This window comes from Hemiscyllium ocellatum, chromosome 37 (assembly GCF_020745735.1).
Source record: "Hemiscyllium ocellatum isolate sHemOce1 chromosome 37, sHemOce1.pat.X.cur, whole genome shotgun sequence".
In the NCBI taxonomy this organism is placed as follows: Eukaryota; Metazoa; Chordata; class Chondrichthyes; order Orectolobiformes; family Hemiscylliidae; genus Hemiscyllium; species Hemiscyllium ocellatum.
The window spans coordinates 17,152,302-17,170,711 of NC_083437.1; the positions used below are offsets into that span (position 1 = coordinate 17,152,302).

Genomic DNA, 18,410 nt, shown 5'->3' on the forward strand with positions numbered 1-18,410 from the left:
ATATCTGGTCAGCACAGCCAAGTTGGACTGGTGGACCTGTTTCTGTGCTGTATAACTCTATGCCTCTATAACTGAAGAAAACTTGGTCAAACTGCTCCATTTTAAGACAGTCATTTAAGTCTGTGAGAAAGGCATCCACAATGGAGGGAATCCATTTTTAAATTACTATCAGGGATCAGATGTATAAGAAAGGCAAGTCAAGTCTTAACCAGGAGTTTAACAGTTTCGGGTATCCTGTCTGGAATAAATTGGAGAATCCCATCTGGGAACTGGTCATAATGTGCTGGAAATGTTAAAATGATTGAGAGAGAATTCAGATTTAAGTTTTGGATAAGAGATGCGGAGCACGGGGGAAGATTGTTTTTAATGCAGATAATGGTGATACCCTGGAACTGCTTATGGAAGTGAAAGATGATCAATGATTTCAAACCGAAATTGGATGGTCTCTAAAGAGAACAAAATTTACTGGGTTCCAGAAATAAAAGCGGGATAGCTTTTTTGAGAGTTTGTATGGATACAATGGGCCACATGGCCTCCATCTGTCCTGTACTAACTCTGTGCCTCATGATGAATCAATGGAAATGCAGGTGAATGTGCAGAGAAAAACAGGACCCAGACATTCTCAGTTCCTTGACAGCAGCACAATACGTGTGATGTAGCCAATAAAAGGAGGCAACTGCACCAACAGAGTCCATTGAGGAACCAACATTTAAACAGTCACCAAACACTTAAACACATCAGTACCTGGCAGAATGAAATAACAATAAAAGAAAATTAAGGGTTTGTTTTCTGTTTATGGGAAGTGAGTGTTGCTTGCTGGGCCAGCATTTGCCACCCATTTCTAGTTACCCTGGAGAGTGTGGTGATGAGCCTTAAACTGCGGCAGTGTATGTATAGTCGCCGTGATGCTTTTAGGAAGAGAATTCCAGGATTTTGACCCAGCCGCACTGAAGGAATGATGATTGTATTCCCAAGTCTGGATAGTGGAGGGAATCTTGCATGCACTGGTGTTCCCATGAGATTGAATGCCGTTGTAGTTCTAGATGATCATGGGTTTGAAAGGTACTGTCAAAGCAGCCTTCGTGAGATCCTGGACTACATCATGTTGCTGTGTATATGTTGGTGGTGGAATGAGTGAATGTTTAGATAGGTGGGTGGATGTGGTACCAGTCACGCAGGGGACTTTCTCTTGAATGGTTTTTCTTTCCTTTTTCTTTCCTGATGAAGGGCTTTTGCTCAAAATGTCGATTTTCCTGCTCCTCTGATGCTGCCTGACCTGCTGTGCTTTTTCAGCACCACTCTAATCTTGACTCTAATCTTCAGCATCTGCAATACCCACCTCCACCTTTTTCTTGGATGGTGTCAAGCTTCTTGAGTTGAATACAAATTGGCTGTTATCTAATTGAATGGTAGAACAGAGTTGAGATACTGAACAGCCTGCTTCTGTCCAACACTTGTTATCTACTGTTCACAGGGAGAAGTACATAATTTGTGATGTGATCCTTAATAGAGGTTTATGAAGTTTCTCATTCACATGAGGCTAATAAGCTCGATGTGTCAAAAGGTTTAATCAAGTTACTGACATGATAAGATTAACAGACATTTGGAGAAGTACATCAACAAAAATGTTTAGAGGGATATGGGCCAGGCACAGGCAAATGGGACTAGTTTGGTTTGGGGACTATGTTTTGAATGGACTAGTTGGGCTGAAGAGTCTGTTTCCATGCAGTACGACTCTGACTCCATGAGCAATGTCACTATTAAAGACCATGAGACAACATCTTGTTTGAGACTACATTTATTTTGTGAATTGCATCAATTTACAATCTTCCAAAGCTTCAGTGTGGTTCCTTTTAGTTGTTCATCATTTTCTGTAAAGGAATAAAATGTTATTCTGATAACACTTCAAAGAATAAATCATTTATCAAAAGGTTGATCCTAAAAGTTGTCAATAGTTGTTTAACTCTTAAATAAAAAACTTTCCCGGTAACAGATTTGAGGGACAGATTTGCAATGGGTTTAAAAGGCTTAATAAAATATATCTCCAAATAAGAACAAGTTGAAACTTAGTTCCAGTGATGCTTAACAGAAGCTCAAGGAGCATCACTTTATGTTTTAACTAGATATTTGTTGATTGGTTAGCTCAATTGGCTGGATGACTGTTTGAAATGTAGTATGATACCCAATGCTGTAGGTTCAATTCCCACACTGGCTGAGGTTACCATGAATGATTCTCCTTCTCAATCTTTCTCCTCACCTGAAGTGCAGTGACCTCAGGTTAAACCATCACTAGTCATCTCTCATTAGAGAGCAACTTTATGTTCCTCTGAGACTACGGCCACATTAGCTTTTTATGAAACAAAGAGTTCAATAATTTCAGAACAGAACCATTGTTTCAATTTTTCTTTTGAATGGGAATACTCGTTTTTTTTTTGTCACTTTTCAGTTGAGGCAATCCCATCATTTGTCTTTCGTTATACCTGACTCATTACCATCTCTTTTTGCCTTGCACAATCAGCTTTTTTGTTTTTTTAATCTCTCCTGCCTTCTACCTTATTGTGGGGTGGCATGATAGCTCAGTGGTTCACAATGTTGCCTCACAGTACCAGGAACCTGAGTTCAATTCCAGCCTTGGGTGGCTGTGTGGAGTTTACATATGCACCCTTGCTTGGGTTTGCTTTGGTTTCCTCCCATGTTCCAAAGATGTGTAGGTGAGGTGGATTGGCCATGGGCAAGTGTCCAAAGATGTGTAGGCTACGTGGATTAGCCATGTTAAATGCAGTGTTACAGGGATAGGGTGTGGGCTGGATCTGGGTGAGATGCTCTTCAGAGGGTTATTGCAGACTTGTTGGGCCAAATGGCCTCTTTCTGCCCTGCAGGGGTTCTATAATTCTATCCTTTTGGTTCTTCCTAATCCCCCTACCTTCCTGTTGACATGCTTAAAATCTGTTACAATTCAACCTGAATCATTAACTCTGTTTAACCTCCCACAGATACTGTCAGACCTGCTGAGGTTTTCAAGTGATTCCTGCATTTTCTTTTCAGATTCCCATTTGCTGCAATATTTTGATTTTTAATAAATATCTGGTTCGGTCAAGGATTGGATGCTATAATGATAATTACAGCTGGATGTGTGACCAAATGCCCAAAAAGCAAGGCTGTTGGAATAGAGTGGATAAATGGGACAGACCAGCTTGCTATACAAAGAGTTATCATGGACTCCTTAAAATAGCCGCCTTCTTTGCTGTAATGGTAACATTGCTGCAAGTCCCCCTGCAGCTTCTAGCCACTTACAACAATGATTTTCATTTATATAGAACCTTAAAACAAGCAAACTGTCCCATGCCATGTACTGAACAAAGTTGGATACTCAGCCACAGGGATATAATGGGTCGAGTGGCTGAAGGTTTGGTCAAAGAGGTAGCATGAGCAATGGAGTAATTTAAGGAGCGAATTTGAGGTCTTGAAGCCTAGGCTGTTGAAGATGGTTTCCAGTGAAATAGAAACCATGGAATGACAAGAATTGAAGGAATGTAGCGATCTCGGAACCTTATCTCAGGGGAATGACAGGAATTTTGGGATTGTCGTGGTGTAAGGAAAAGACTTTTGCCCTTTGACCTTAAAAACAAGAATTTTTAAAAATGAGGTGCAGGATTCTCAAACCCACCAGGTTGTAAAACAGATGGATATCACAGCAGCCACAGAGTTCAGCATTTTGAAGCGACACAAATATTCACTACTTGAGTGTTCATCAATATTTCTGGATAAAGGCAATATACTGTGGATGCTGGAAATATGAACCAAGTACAGAGAAACTCAAAACGCCTTACAGTATCTGTGGAGAGAGAAACAGCTAATCTTTCAAGTCCGGTATGACTTCTTCAGAATTGGAATAGATTATTGTGTTCAATGATATAGGATATTTGTGGCTAAATACCTCAGTAAGCCACTCATTGTAGGCAGACACACGGGTAAAAACGGTTGGCTTCTTCTTATGGCTGCAGAAAGCAGACCCAAAGCTGACAATGCCATGTACTTCCCAGGCACCATTGGCATTCTGGCAGTTCAGGGGCCCACCAGAATCTCCCTGGAAAGGGAATAGAAGCAGAGGTTAGTCACTGGGGAAGCATGGAAGGGATCAAATGATGCAATCCATAAGCAAGTTTGAGTTGGTCTACTAACATTGCATCCTGACACCACTCCGTCACCACCGGCACACACCATCGATGTCTTCGCTATCCCTCCCCACCAGTCAGGCAGAGAACAAGTGGCGTGGTCTACGACAAGGAGAAGGGCTTGTTGCAGGATATCAGAGACACTACCGCCAGCTGTAAGAGAACAGACTCCAATGTTACTCAGGTACGCAGGCAAGATTTACACATTAACTTTCTAGATGCATCCAAATGGACTAATGTGTTGGATACCTGCTGCCAGATCATATTCATACTCACCCAAGCTCCAGGGATTTGGCTGCACTCAAAGCTGGGAGTGTATCTGCCAATCTTTGGGCAGAATGGTGGCACAGTGGTTAGCACTACTGCCTCATAGCATCAGGGACAATTTGGGTTTGATTTCAGCCTCAGGCGACTGCCTGTGCGAAGTTTGTACATTCTCCCCGAGTCCTTGTGGGTTTCCTTCACATTCCAAAGATGTGCAGGTTAGATGGATTGGCCACGGGAAATGCGGGGTCACAGGAATGGGATGTGTCTGGGTGGGATGCTCTTCAGAGGGTCGGTGTGGACCTGATGGGCCAAATGGCCTGCTTCCACACTGTCTGGATTCTATAATCCTGTAGGATGGTTCATTCCCATGAAGCCAGTTGGGAGACGCTACTGTCAATCGCTAGTCTGTCAAGAGTTTGCAAATATCAGCTCGGGTGATAGACAGAGATGCTAAAAACCAGTTACTGTTTTCAGCTGCTGGAAAAGGAGCAGCTGTGTAGACAATACGTGGATGTTTCATTGGACACAGCCATGATACACTACCACACTCAAAAGAATACGCTCACCCACAGCATGTGGAGGGTGATCTGTAACCCATGAAGAACTAGGATTGCAGAGCAAAGCAGAGATTGAAGGTAATGGGAAATAACTGAAGAAGGGACACCAGAGGAATGAAAATTCAATAACTTCTATGGATGTTGGGAAAACTCCTCAGCCAGATTAGTGCACAGGTAGTGGGGATGGCAATTCAGTCTCTCATCCAACAGCACACTGGTATTTATGACTGTAGAGTACTAGAGCATTGGGATAGGATCCATACAATAGCCATTGCACCCAATTTGTGTGGAAAAATGGGGCAGAGTTTTACTGTCTCCCATTCCTGCCAACCCAGAGGCAAGGAAATTGGTAAAGTATCTAGGTATCGCGCGTAGATCATTCCCTGATGCTGTCCTACTGCTGGCCACATTGCCAATTGTGCATAGAAGGTGGGCAGCCAATTTGCATAATTAAGACCACAACCGAGGGCCATTAAACAAGGCCAAGCGTGAGGCCATTTTGTCAAGAACAGGGTGACCACCCACCATTTCATGGAGGCACCATGGCTCAAAGGGGAGCTGAGGATTGGGAAGACAGGCTTTGGGTAACCAATGACACCCTGTCCCCCCAAACCGTCTGACGCCCTTCTCCACCTATCCCCCCCGATTTTTAGATTCTTAATTTATTGAGATATGACCTTGAGTTTTCACATTTGCCAGCTCACTGATTGCACAGCCTTCCCAATGACCTTATTTGGCTGGTGAATATGGGAGCAACTAATTAGAAGGTCCCTGTCGGTAAAATCACCAAATCAGTCCCACTACCAGCAGCTGTGGGTTTGCGGTCCCTATTTGGTCCCAGAATTAGGTTTCTGAAACTTAGGATTAAATGTAGTCATTACATTCCCTGAATAATGCTATTGGATTCTTGAATATTGGGTAGCAAGGGTTCCCTCTAAATGCCAGAGTCATAGGTTCTGCTTCTGGGAATGAGCAGTACCCATGAGCCCTATGTTGTATGGCAGACCTGACGTCTGTGACACTCTTCAGATTGCAAAATCTAAAATTGCTGTGTAAGGGCCTGGTGCAACTTGTGGTGATGTCATAGAGTTGTACGTTACTGAGCATAAATGGGACAGAGCGAATGGAGTTAGAAATCTCTGCAATACACAATCAGACTGCAAGAATCAATAATGGAAGATGCACATCAGCATAAGGACATGAACACAGGCAGAAGATAGATAAGTCCTTACCCAATATAGGATAAGAACATGGTGTATCTGTGGTTACTGTGTACAGCAATATTTAGTGTTAATAAATAATGTTACTTTGAAGCCTAAGCGTAAAGAATTTGCCTTCTCCTCAGCCAATCTGTCATTAATTCACAGTGTTACAGAGAAAAAAACTGCAGATGCTGGAATCCAAAGTAGACAGGCAGGAGGATGGAAGAACACAGCAAGCCAGGCAACATCAAGAGGACAAGTTGGACATTTTGGATGTAACTCTTCCTCAGCACCCGGAATGTCGACTTTTTCACCTCCTGATATTGATACTCATAGTGTAGCATCAATCCCATGACAAAAGAAAGTCAATAATGCAAGTCAAGCTCATTGGTGCCATTGACTTCTTGAGTACAAGGAGTTCTTGATAGATCCTTATCCATTTTTTAAAAAATAATTGATCACTATTATGGTCACATTAATGTTCAATGATATGGGAAGGATTATCGTCATGACATGGGATGAGTGGGCTTACAAATCCCTCAAAACCATGTATCATTTTAGACCAGAATGTCAAGACTTCTCTCCAATAAAATGGGTCATGTCCAACACTCAGTGTCTGGGTGTTCAGACCCCCATTATTCCCTGTCCCACCACTCCATCATCAAGCAGAGCTGTCCAATCACTCTCTGGTTGCAAACAATCTCATGCCTTCGCAAGGTATACCCAGCATTCTGTCAACAGGATTACTCTTTGCATTCATACCCACTCCATGCAATATCGGTTCCTATGTCTCAGCAATTAAGGCAGTGTACTAACTCAGACATGTCAAGCTTTCCATCTTAGCTGCCTCATAGATTATAAAGTTTACATTATTATTTCTTTGAATTTGCATGCATTCCAAATTGCTGATCTGAAAAATTGTAACATGCTGCTTCATTCACCAATGAGGCAGCAACTACAGAAATTCTAGATCAACAAGTTTCAAATTGCTTTTATAGTTTCTTTAATAAAAACGTCATTGTATTCTCTTTTTCTCTCCTACATCTTCTAAGTTCTTAGTGGTGGCCTTAGTCATTAGTTTCAATTTTGCTTTTGATTCTTTATTTATTCATGGTATAGAACCCAGAACATTAGAGTGCAGTACAGGCCCTTCAGCTCTCGATGTTGCACCAACAAGTGGAACCAATCTGAAGCCCATCTAACCTACATTATTCCATTATCATCCATATCTTTATCCAATGACCATTTAAATACCCTTAAATTGGCGTGTCTACTACTGTTGCAGGCAGAGCATTCCACATCCATTCTACTCTCTGAGTAAAGAACCTACCTCTGACATCTGTTCCATATCTATCACGCCTCAATTTAAAACTATGGCCCCTCGTGCTAGCCATAATCATCCGAGGAAAAAGGTTCTCACTGTCCACCCTATCTAATCTTCTGGTTATCTTGTATATTCCTTTTCGTCATCTCTTAACCTTCTCCCTCACAAAAACAATCTCAAGTCTCTCAGCCTTTCCTCATAAGACCTTCCCTCCATACCAGACAACATCCTGGTAAGTCTCCCCTGCACCCTTTCCAATGCTTCCACATCCTTCCTATAGTGCACCGAGCAGAACCATATGCAATGCTCCAACTGCAGTCGCGCTAGAGCTTTGTACAGCTGCAACATGACCTCATGGCTCTGAAACTCAATCACTCTACCAATAAAAACTAACACACTGCATGCCTTCTTAATAACCCTATCAACCTGGATGTCTCTGCTCATCCACACTACCAAGAATCTTACCATTAGCCCAGGACTCTGTATTTCTGTTATTCATTCCAAAGTGAATCACCTCACACTTTTATGTATTAAACTCTATTTTCCACCCCTCAGCTCAGCTCTTCAGCTTATCTATGTATCCCTCGTAACCTTCAACATCCTTCCACACTGTCCACAACTCCATCGACTTTAGTGTCATCTTCAAATTTACTAATCCAGCCTTCTACACCCTCATTCAGGTATTTATAAAAATGACAAACAGCAATGGCCCCAAAACCAATCCTTGCAACACACCACTAGTAACTAAACTCCAGGATGACCACTACCCATCAACCACTACCTTCTGTATTCTTACAGCTAGCCAATTTCTGATCCAAACCACTAAATCACCTTCAATTCCATGACTCCATATTTTCTGCAATAGCCTACCATGGGGAACCTTATCAAACGCTTTACTGAAATCCATATACACCACATCAACCACTTTACCCTCATCCACCTGTTTGGTCACCTTTTCAAAGAACTCAATAAGGTTTGTGAGGCATGACCTACCTTCACAAAACCGTGTTGACTACCCCTAATCAAATTATTCCTTTCTAGATGACTATTAAATCCTATCTCTTATACCCATTTCCAACACTTTACCCACAACCAAAGTAAGGCTCACTGGTCTATAGTTTCCAGGGTTGTCTCTACTCCCCTTCTTGAATAAGGGGACAACATTTGCTATCCTCCAGTCTTCTGGGACAATTCTGGTAGATCAAAGCCAAAGACTCTGCAATCTCCTCCCTGACTTCAGAGAATCCTAAGATAAATCACATCTGGACCAGGGGACTTAGCTATTTTTACACTTTCCAGAATTGCTAACACCTCCTCCTTATAAACCCTAATCCCATCTAGATTAATTGCCTGTATTTCAGTATTCTCCTCGATAACTTTGTCTTTTTTCTTTGTGAATACTGACAAAACACATTCATTGAGCACCTCTCCTATCTCTTCAGACTCCATGCACAACTTCCCACTAATGTCCTTGTCATACCCTACTCTAACTCTAATCTTCTTTTATTCTTGATATACCTGTAGAAAACTTTAGGGTTTTCCTTGGTCCTACCTGCCAAAGACTTCTCATGTCCCCTCCTGGCTATTCTTATCTCTCTCTTTAGATCCTTCCTGGCTAAGTTGTAACACTTAAGCGTCCTAACTGAGCCTTCACATCTCATCTTTATATAAGTCTCCTTCTTCATCTTGACAAGGGATTCAACTTCTTTAGTAAATCCAACCATTTTATGACCTTAATCGATGAAAAATGAAGTCCTCAAATTGATTTTCAGATGCACTGGGATGTGGTAATGAGCAAATCAGGCGTATGATTGGTTCCACTCCCTGTTAAGTTGCTTAAGTTCTATACAGTACCAGTTGGCAAATAAGATTTGACTTCAGTGAGTCAGATCCATGAAATTTGAATGGGACAAGTCAGTGTGTTGACAATATAACTGCAAAGATTGTGGGACACATACATGGCCCATTGACTCTAGAATCCTGCTCTAATGCTGCGAATCACCTTTCCCTATTAGATATTCTTCATTCAGACATGACCTAAGAGGTGGACTCTCCATACCTTGACAGTTCAACTTACCCTTCAAGAGGCCCCAGCCAGTGATGTAGCAGCTGTAGTTATTGGGGAGAAGAGTCCCTGGGGCAGGGATGCATCCCAATTCAATTTTGTCATCTAAAAACACTGGTTGTGCAAGTTTAACAAGAGCAATGTCGTAACTAGGAATGAAAGAGAAAACATTGTTGAGTTGTACTGTCTCAACACGTCATTGTTGGTCATTGTGGAGGTAAGTACAGCAATGTTAAATAGTGAATGCTGAGGGAATTCACTGACTTTGCTCATTCTAGATTGTTCACAATTGATTTGGTGATGCATTTATCTGTGATTTATGGAATCTTCTAGGATGGAAGGAACTCATTCAGCCCAACATGTCTCTTTGAGATAACTATCCAATTAGCTTCACTTCTAAGCTCTTCCTGAACAGCCCCAGAATGCAATTATCTTCAAATCCACTAAGTAAAATTTGCCTTATCACCTTCAAAAAGTGGTCCCACATCCAGATCTCTCTGTACCTGCGCATCTACTGAAACTGAACCATTTACTCCACACTTGTGGGGCCATTAGGTTGGTGTGATGCAGCTTGTGTTTAGGTGAAGAGAGTTTGTATATTTTCTGCTTTTGTGTTCTAATAAGCTTTTTTTTTTCAATCATATGCCTGGCCAGCATCAATGTGAAAAACAAAGCCCAATGTGTTAGTCTCTAGCTGTCAGGAGTAGCCGTTAAAGTAGACAATTGAGATTCCCTTCTCCCCAGCCAGAAGGGGGCTGGGAATTCAGAGAAAAGTCTCACTTATGGTCACTGAAGCAAAGTCAAAATGTCGGGCATGACATGAGGACAGACTCTGTTTTAGCTGCAAGTGTCTTCCAAAGTCTGAAAGAATGGAAATGCTCACTCTGTCAGAGCAGGAGAAAGAGGTATGGCCACATATTGGCAGTGACTGTGGAACTACACCCTCACAAAAGTGAGCAACTTCAGAAGAGGGGGTAACATTTTATTTTACCAAAAATATGGTTTATACTGACCCATTGGCAGCAAAGATCATGCTGAACTTTTCATGGCGGATGGTCTTCTCCACAGCAGCAAAAACAGACCCTATCTCATTGGCTGAAAGGACTTGTTTGCCAAGAGCCACTCTATAGGTATTCTTCTTACTGTGAGTAAAAAGTAAAAATGGTTAAAATAGTGCAATGAATCAGAACCATAAAGTGAAATAGAAATTCACACCTGTTCATTGGTTTGAAGTGGAGACTGTTTGGGGATTATAGCCTTCATCATGAGAAGCATTCAAAAGCCATTTGTCATTTGAATTTGCACTTCCATCCAATAAGATCTTCTACTTCACAATCCCCCACTATTCCCCATATCCCTTAATTATTCTAGCACTCAAAACTGTGTTGACCTCTGTCTTGAAAATAACCAACAACTAAGCATCGACAAAGTGCCTAGGTGGAAATATTTAAAAGTTACAAACCTTTGAGTGAAGAAGATTCTCTGCCTTCCAGTCTCAGTCGCCTATCCATTATTCTGAAACTATCTCCCTGTGCACCAGGTTTTTCAGATAGTGGAATCACTTATTCAATCTCTATCATGTCAAACCCTTCAATAATTTTATCCATTTTAATTAGATCATATTTCACTCTTCTAAACTTTGGGGAATGTGAATCTAATTTATTCAATCTCTCACCTAGCCCTACCCCCTCATTCCAGGTGTCGGTCTAGTGAACCCTCATCGCACTCTTTCTAGGGCAAGTATGTCATTTCTTGAGTAAGGAGCTAAAGAGTTCACGTCAGGTTGATGAAGTGAAAGCTACCCCAGAATCTGGAATTGGGAATTAACCTTGGAAAGAGATGGGAACTGGGTTCTTGACTGAGGCTAACAGTGGGAACTATGTATGGGTCAATGGAGTGGATCTGGGATTGTTGACCAAGATTTGTGACAAGATTGAGTAAAAAGTGAGGTCTGCAGATGCTGGAGATCAGAGCTGAAAATGTGTTGCTGGTTAAAGCGCAGCAGGCAGGCAGCATGCAAGGAACAGGAAATTCGACATTTCGGGCATAAGCCCTTCATCAGGATCCTGATGAAGGGCTTATGCCTGAAACGTCGAATTTCCTGTTCCTTAGATGCTGCCTGACCTGCTGCACTTTAACCAGCAACACATTTTCAGCTCAGTTGTGACAAGATTGAGCCTGGATGGCAGTCAGTGAGAAGATGGTAGTGCAGAGGCTTAGGAATTAAGAGAAATTGAGCCCAATGTGGGGGCAAGATTGTAGTGGCTCAGTGGCTAAGAAGTTAGCACTGCTGCCTCACAGTGCCAGGGACCCAGATTTGATTCTAGCCTCGGGCGACTGTCTGTGTAGAGTTTGCACATTTTCCCTGTGTCTGCATGGGTTTCCTCAGGGTGCTCCGGTTTCCTCCCAGAATTCAAAGATGTGCGGGTTAGGTGAATTGGCCATGCTAAATTTCCCATAGTGTTCAGGTTGGGGGTAAATATGGAGTAAGGGAATGAGTCTGGGTGGGTTACTCTTCAGAGGGTTGATGTGGACTTGTTGGGCTGAAAGGCCTGTTTCCACACTGTAGGGGATTCTATGAGTCCTCATGGGGAAAGCCCACCATGGAGCGACTGCAGGCCTACGGCTAATGAAGGATTGTAATTGGGAACTTTAAATTTCATTTCTTATTGACTAATTTATATTGACCAGAACTGTGATGTTGAACCTCTAACTTATTTCTTTATGTTTTCCATTTTTTAATCTAAGAGTTTGTACCTAGGTTCCTTGTCCTGAAGATGGTGCTGTGAGTGGCAACGTTGGACACTTTTCACTATATACTTGTATTTGAGTACACATGACAATAAAACCTAAACCTAATTCTAATGACAGGGCTGCTGTGGAGCAAATTTTGTCCTTCCAAAACAGTTGTTAAATGACCGATGAGCTTGAGGTCTTGCCCAGGCAGTGTGGCTTCAACCAAAAATAAAAGAGGTCAACAGTGCAATTGGGTCATAGGGTCATAGAGTCATAGAGATGAACAGCACGGAAACAGACCCTTCAGTCCAACTCATCCATGCAACCAGCTATCCCAATCCAATCTAGTTCCACGTGCCAGCACCCAGCCCATATCCCTCTAGACCCTTTCTATTCATATACCCATCCAGATGTCTTTTAATGTTGCAATTGTACTAGCCTCCGCCAATTCTTCTGGCAACTTGTTCCATACATGTACTACCTCTGTGTGAAAAAGTTGTCCCTTAGGTGTCTTTTATATCTTTCCCCTCTCACCCTAAACCAATGCCCTCTGTCCTGGATTCCCCCACCCCAGGGAAAAGACTGTGTCTATTTACCTTATGACTTTGTAAACCTCTATAAGGTCACCCCTCAGCCTCCAATGCACCAGGGAAAACAGCCCCGGCCTGTTCAACCTCTCCCTATAGCTCAAATCCTCCAACCCCGGCAACATTCTTGTAAATCTTTTTTTAACCCTTTCAGGTTTCACAACACCCTTCCGATATGAAGGAGATGAGAATTGCACACAATATTCCAAAAGTGGCCTAACCAATGTCCTGTACAGCTGCAATTTGGCCTCACAGCTCCTGTACTCAATACTCTGACCAAAAAAGGAAAGCGTACCAAACACCTTCTTCACTATCCTATCTACATGTGACTCCACTTTCAAGGAGCTATGAATCTGCACTCCAAGGTCTCTTTGTTCAGCAACACTTCCTAGGACCTTACCATTAAGTGTATAAGTCCTGCTAAGATTTGCTTTCCCAAAATGCAGCACCTCGCATTTATCTGAATTAAATTCCATCTGCCACTTCTCAGCCCATTGGCCAATCTGAGCGAGATTCCATTATAATCTGAGGTAACCTTCTTTGCTGTCCACTGCATCTCCACTTTTGTTGTCATCTGCAAACTTACTAACTATACCTCTTGTGTTCGCATCCAAATCATTTACGTGAATGACAAAAAGTAGAGGACCCAGCACTGATCCTTGTGGCAATCTACTGGTAACTGGTAACAATCTACAGGCTTCCAGTCTGAAAAACAACCTTCTACCACCACCCTCTGTCTTCTATCTTTGAGCCAGTTCTGGATCCAAATGGCTAGTTCTCTCTGTATTCTGTGAAATCTAACCTTGCTAACCAGTCTCCCATGGGGAATCTTGTTGAACGTCTTACTGAAGTTCATATAGATCACATCTACTGCTCTGCCCTCATCAATCCTTTTTGTTACCTCTTCAAGAAACTCAGTCAAGTTTATGAGACATGATTTCCCACGCACAAAACCATGTTGACTATTCCTAATAAGTCCCTGCCTTTCCAAATACATGTACATCTTGTCCCTCAGGATTCCCTCCGACAACTTGCCCACCACCGACGTCAGGCTTACTGGTCTATAGTTCCCTGGCTTGTCCTTACCACCTTTCTTAAACAGTGGCACCATGATAGCCAACTTCCAGTTTTCTGGCACCTCACTTGTGAATATCACTGATACAAATATCTCAGCAAGAGGCCCAGCAATTACTTCCCTAGCTTCCCACAGAGTTCTAAGCTACACCTGATCAGGTCCTGGGGATTTATCCACTCTTAAGTGTTTCAAGACATCCAGCACTTCCTCCTCTGTAATATGGACATTTTTCAAGATGTCACCATCTATTTCCCTACATTCTATATCTTCCATGTCCTTTTCCACAGTAAACATTGATGCAAAATATTCGTTTAATATCTCCCCTATCTCCTGCAGCTCCATACAAAGGCTGCCTTGAGGGGCCCTATTCTCTCTCTAGTTACCCTTTTGTCATTAACATATTTGTAAAAATCCTTTGGATTCTCCTTAACTGTATTTGCCAAAGATATTTCATGTCCCCTTTTTGCCCTCCTGATTTCTCTCTTAAGTACACTCTTATTGCCTTTATAGTCTTCTAAGGAATCATTCAATCTATCTTATCTACACCTATCGTATGCTCCCTTCTTTTTCTTAACCAAACCCTCAATTTCTTTCGTCATCCAGCATTCCTTACACCTACCAGCCTTTCCTTTTACCCTAACACAAATATACTGTCTGTGGACGCTCGTTATATATTAAAAGAAAGTGAGGGCTACAGTTGCTGGAGATCAGAGTCAAAGAGTGTGGTGCTGTAAAAGCACAGCCCGGTCAGGCAGTATCCAAGGAGCAGGAGAATCAATGCTTTGAGCATTCATCACGAAGCCCTGTTGAAGGGATTATGCTCGAAACATCGATTCCCCTCATCTGATGCTGCCTGACTGCCTGATTGGGTTATATTTTTAGATTAGGCAGAGGAGAGCTTTATTTTGTATATCCTACAGCTGACTTGGGAGTACCTGCCATTGCAAAAATGGGGAAATCTTGGAACAATCCTATCCTTCACTTTAAATAGCACTCACTTTACCAAAAGATGAAATCATTTTAAAATGTACCTAGACTCATTTTTAAGTAAACCGGTAACTTACTTAATGCAATGTGCAGCTGTCATAACCCATCGCTGATCAATTAAAGATCCCCCACAAGTGTGGAACCAGCTATCTCCCTTAGCAACTTGGAGAGAAATCTGCAAGAAATTCAAATATTTCACTTTGAAAAAAAATATTTTAGCAATGGAGTACTCTTTAAATCTGGTAAATTTGAGATCATCCAAAAATGTTACTGCTTATGCTCTAACTTTCACTCATCCATTCCCTCAAGTGTCTCAGCATCATGGTTAAAAATATTTTGATGGTTCACCGATGATGGTACACTGTTAATGTATTCGTCTCATGACATATGTTCTCAACTAACACTCAAAATAACAACTACTCCCATTTATATGTCACTTTGAACATAAAACGTCTATGCCGTTTCATTGATGTGGTATCAGATAAACTTTGGAACTGAGCCACATGATTGATCACACTCACTTAAATGAGATCTTTCTCATTGTCATATGGTCAGACATATGTTAATATTAATTATGCATCATATAGCTCCAAGTCAAATGCTGTGTTGGAAAAAAATAGGTAATAGAAAATAATCCAGGAAGACTTGAACAATAAATAAAACAAGGAACTGCAATGCTGAAGATCTGAAAATAAAACAGAATTTATGAAGAAACTCAGCAGGTCTGGCAGCATCTGTGAAGAGAGAAAGCAGAGTTAACATTTGAAGTCTAGTGACCCTTCTTCAGAACTTCCCTTCTTCTGAAGATTGAACTTGAAATGTTAGCTCTCCTTTCTCTCTTCACTGATGCTGTCAGACCTGCTGAGTTTCTCCAGAAATTCTGTTTTTGTTCAAGACCTGAAGACTACCCAGGCCGGGCTGATAAATGGCAAGTGTCATTTAAGACATGTAGCTGCCAGGCACTGACCATTTCCTACAGGAGAAAATGTAACTATTGCCCCTTGCCATTGTTAAAATACGTTAATAGTGCTGGAGGAATTAGGTTTTAAAGGATTGAGGAAAGAGGAATTTATTTCATGTTTTATGGTCGTGCCTGGAGGTTTCCCTTCAACAGAGATCATAATTCACTGAGGACATTGAAGTTCTTGTTAACATGATTTCCTAGAGATCACGTGACAAACTGCTTGCTTGTAGAAATTGCTGGGACTGGATTTTGACCTGTAGAACCAGCTGTTTGATCTGGCTGAATTGGAAATATGCTTGCTGATAACCAACTGATTTGGAGGAAAGTAATGCTAAGAACAAGCTGTTCAGTAATCCCTCCCATTTCTGGAAAGAAACCCCTCGACATCAGTGCAAGACAAAACCTATTTACTCTTTTGAAACAGTGATAGAAAGAATTTCTCAAGATTGTACTTCCTGAGTAGGCTGTTGTTGCAAAACTTCAGAGGCAATTGTGTATGATTAGTGAATTGGAATCATAGCATTATACAGCACAGAAACAGACCCTTTAGTCTGTGCTATCCAGATATCCTAAACTGATCTAGGCCTATTTGCCAGCATTTGGCCCAGATTCCTCCAAACTCTTCCTAATCATGTACCTCAGATGCCTTTCAAACATTGTAATTGTACCAGCCTCCACCAGCTCCGCTGGCAGCTTGTTCCATACACGGACCATCCTTTGCATAAAAAAGTTGCCCCTCAGGTCCCTTTTAAATCTTTGTCTTCTCACCTTAAACCTACGTTCTCTAGTTTTGGATTCCCCGACCCTGGGAAAAAGATCCAATCTGTGACCCTCATGATTTTATAAACATCTATAAGGTCACCCTCAGCCTCTGACCCTTGAGGGAAAATAGCTCCAGCCTATACAGCCTCTCCCTATAATTCAAACCCTCCAATCCCTTGACCACATGTGCCAGGACATCAGAACGAAAGACTTTGGAATATCCTACACGTTATCTTTCAAGAATAAACCAATAGAGAAAGTGTTTTTTTTGTTTTCAGAAAGCTTATTGCTGCAGAGAAATCAGTTATTTTCCACTTTGCCTGAAAATTGTGCATTTGTGCCAGTCTGTGAGTGTTTTTGGGAGATAGTGGCTCAGAGGGTTAGTGCTGCTGCCTCACAGTGCCAGGGACCCGGGTTCAATTCCAGCCTCGGGCAACTGTCTGTGTGGAGTTTGCACATTCTCCCCGTGTCTGCGTGGGTTTCCTCCGGTGCTCCAGTTTCCTCCCACAGTCTAAAGATGTGCAAGTTAGGTGAATTGGCCGTGCTAAATTGCCCAGAGTGTTAAGTGCATTAGTTAGGGGTAAATGTAGTGGAATGGGTCTGGGTGGGTCTTCGGAGGGTTGGTGTGGATTTGTTGGGCCGAAGTGTCTGTTTCCACACTGTAGACAATCTAATCTAATCTAATCATTTTCAGAAAGAAATAAGCATTTTAAATTCTATACCATTTACTGTTTATGCCAACTAAGTGTTTAATAGGCTTTGTTTGTTAAGAACCTGATTGATCTTTTTTAAACCTGATATAGTAAAGGTATTTAATTGGTCACCTTGGTAACTGGAAAATGTTTTATTTTGTGTAACAATGCACTCCTGCAGCCGCAGTCAAAACAAAGTTCAAATATATTTTTATTGCTGAATTCCCCACTATCGATGTCCTGGGGTTCCAGTTAACCAGAGAATGATCTGGATCTATCTGCCAAATAAATACTATGGTGAATAAAAACAAGTCAGGAGTTAGGAACCACAACAGCCAACTACAGTTCTTTGATAGCACCTTCCAAATTCCTGACCCCTACCATATAAAAGGATAAGGGCAGAAGATACATGGGAACACCCCCAAGACTCTGGAACTTCTCCCTAACAGCTCCATAACATGTGGTACCTACACAATATGGACTGCAGCGGTTCAACAAGGCAGCTCATCACTGCCTTCTCACGAGCAAAGAGTGATGGGTAGGAGGAACTGGCCAAGCCAATGATGCCCAAATCCCATGAATGGACAATTTTTAAAAAAAGAATGCAATAGTAATAATTCCTCATTCCTTCAAATTTGCTGTTGTTTGATAGGCAGTTGCCACTATCCTATGACAATGTTTTATTCCAAAACTCAGGGTTGTAAACTGTTTGAATGAAGGTTGCATGTTTTGGGTGAGCCCAATGGTCTCCTTACCTAAAAGTAAAAGGTGAACTCTTCCAATAGTGATCACTAGCCATGAGGAATTGGCAATCCATTTTATAATCCCCAATCCTCCTTTCATGTTGACAAGCCTGGCTGAGTTGAAGCCTAACTGGAACGTGTTGGTCTTTATGATGCAAATCCAGAAAGTAAGGTACATTTAACAAGCAAAATGCCAGGAGGGCTCCACAATTAAACTGTGGATATGTATTACCTGTTACAGTAAGCATTTCAATATAAGAACAATTTAGTTTAA

General features: G+C 41.7%; 1 protein-coding gene across 1 annotated transcript in view; it reads right to left on the minus strand.

Moving 5' to 3' along the window:
* Positions 1-1,784: 1,784 nt before the first annotated feature.
* The window catches only part of LOC132833524 (chymotrypsin-like elastase family member 2A), a 33,392-nt gene continuing 16,766 nt past the window's right edge, over positions 1,785-18,410 (minus strand). The window contains exons 3-8 of the mRNA XM_060851877.1: positions 15,053-15,150; positions 10,604-10,732; positions 9,603-9,739; positions 4,183-4,328; positions 3,938-4,087; positions 1,785-1,871 (exon numbers count right to left, since the gene is read on the minus strand). Coding sequence (XP_060707860.1) covers positions 1,854-1,871; positions 3,938-4,087; positions 4,183-4,328; positions 9,603-9,739; positions 10,604-10,732; positions 15,053-15,150 — 678 coding nt within the window. The 3' untranslated portion in view covers positions 1,785-1,853. The remainder of the gene's footprint in view (positions 1,872-3,937; positions 4,088-4,182; positions 4,329-9,602; positions 9,740-10,603; positions 10,733-15,052; positions 15,151-18,410) is intronic.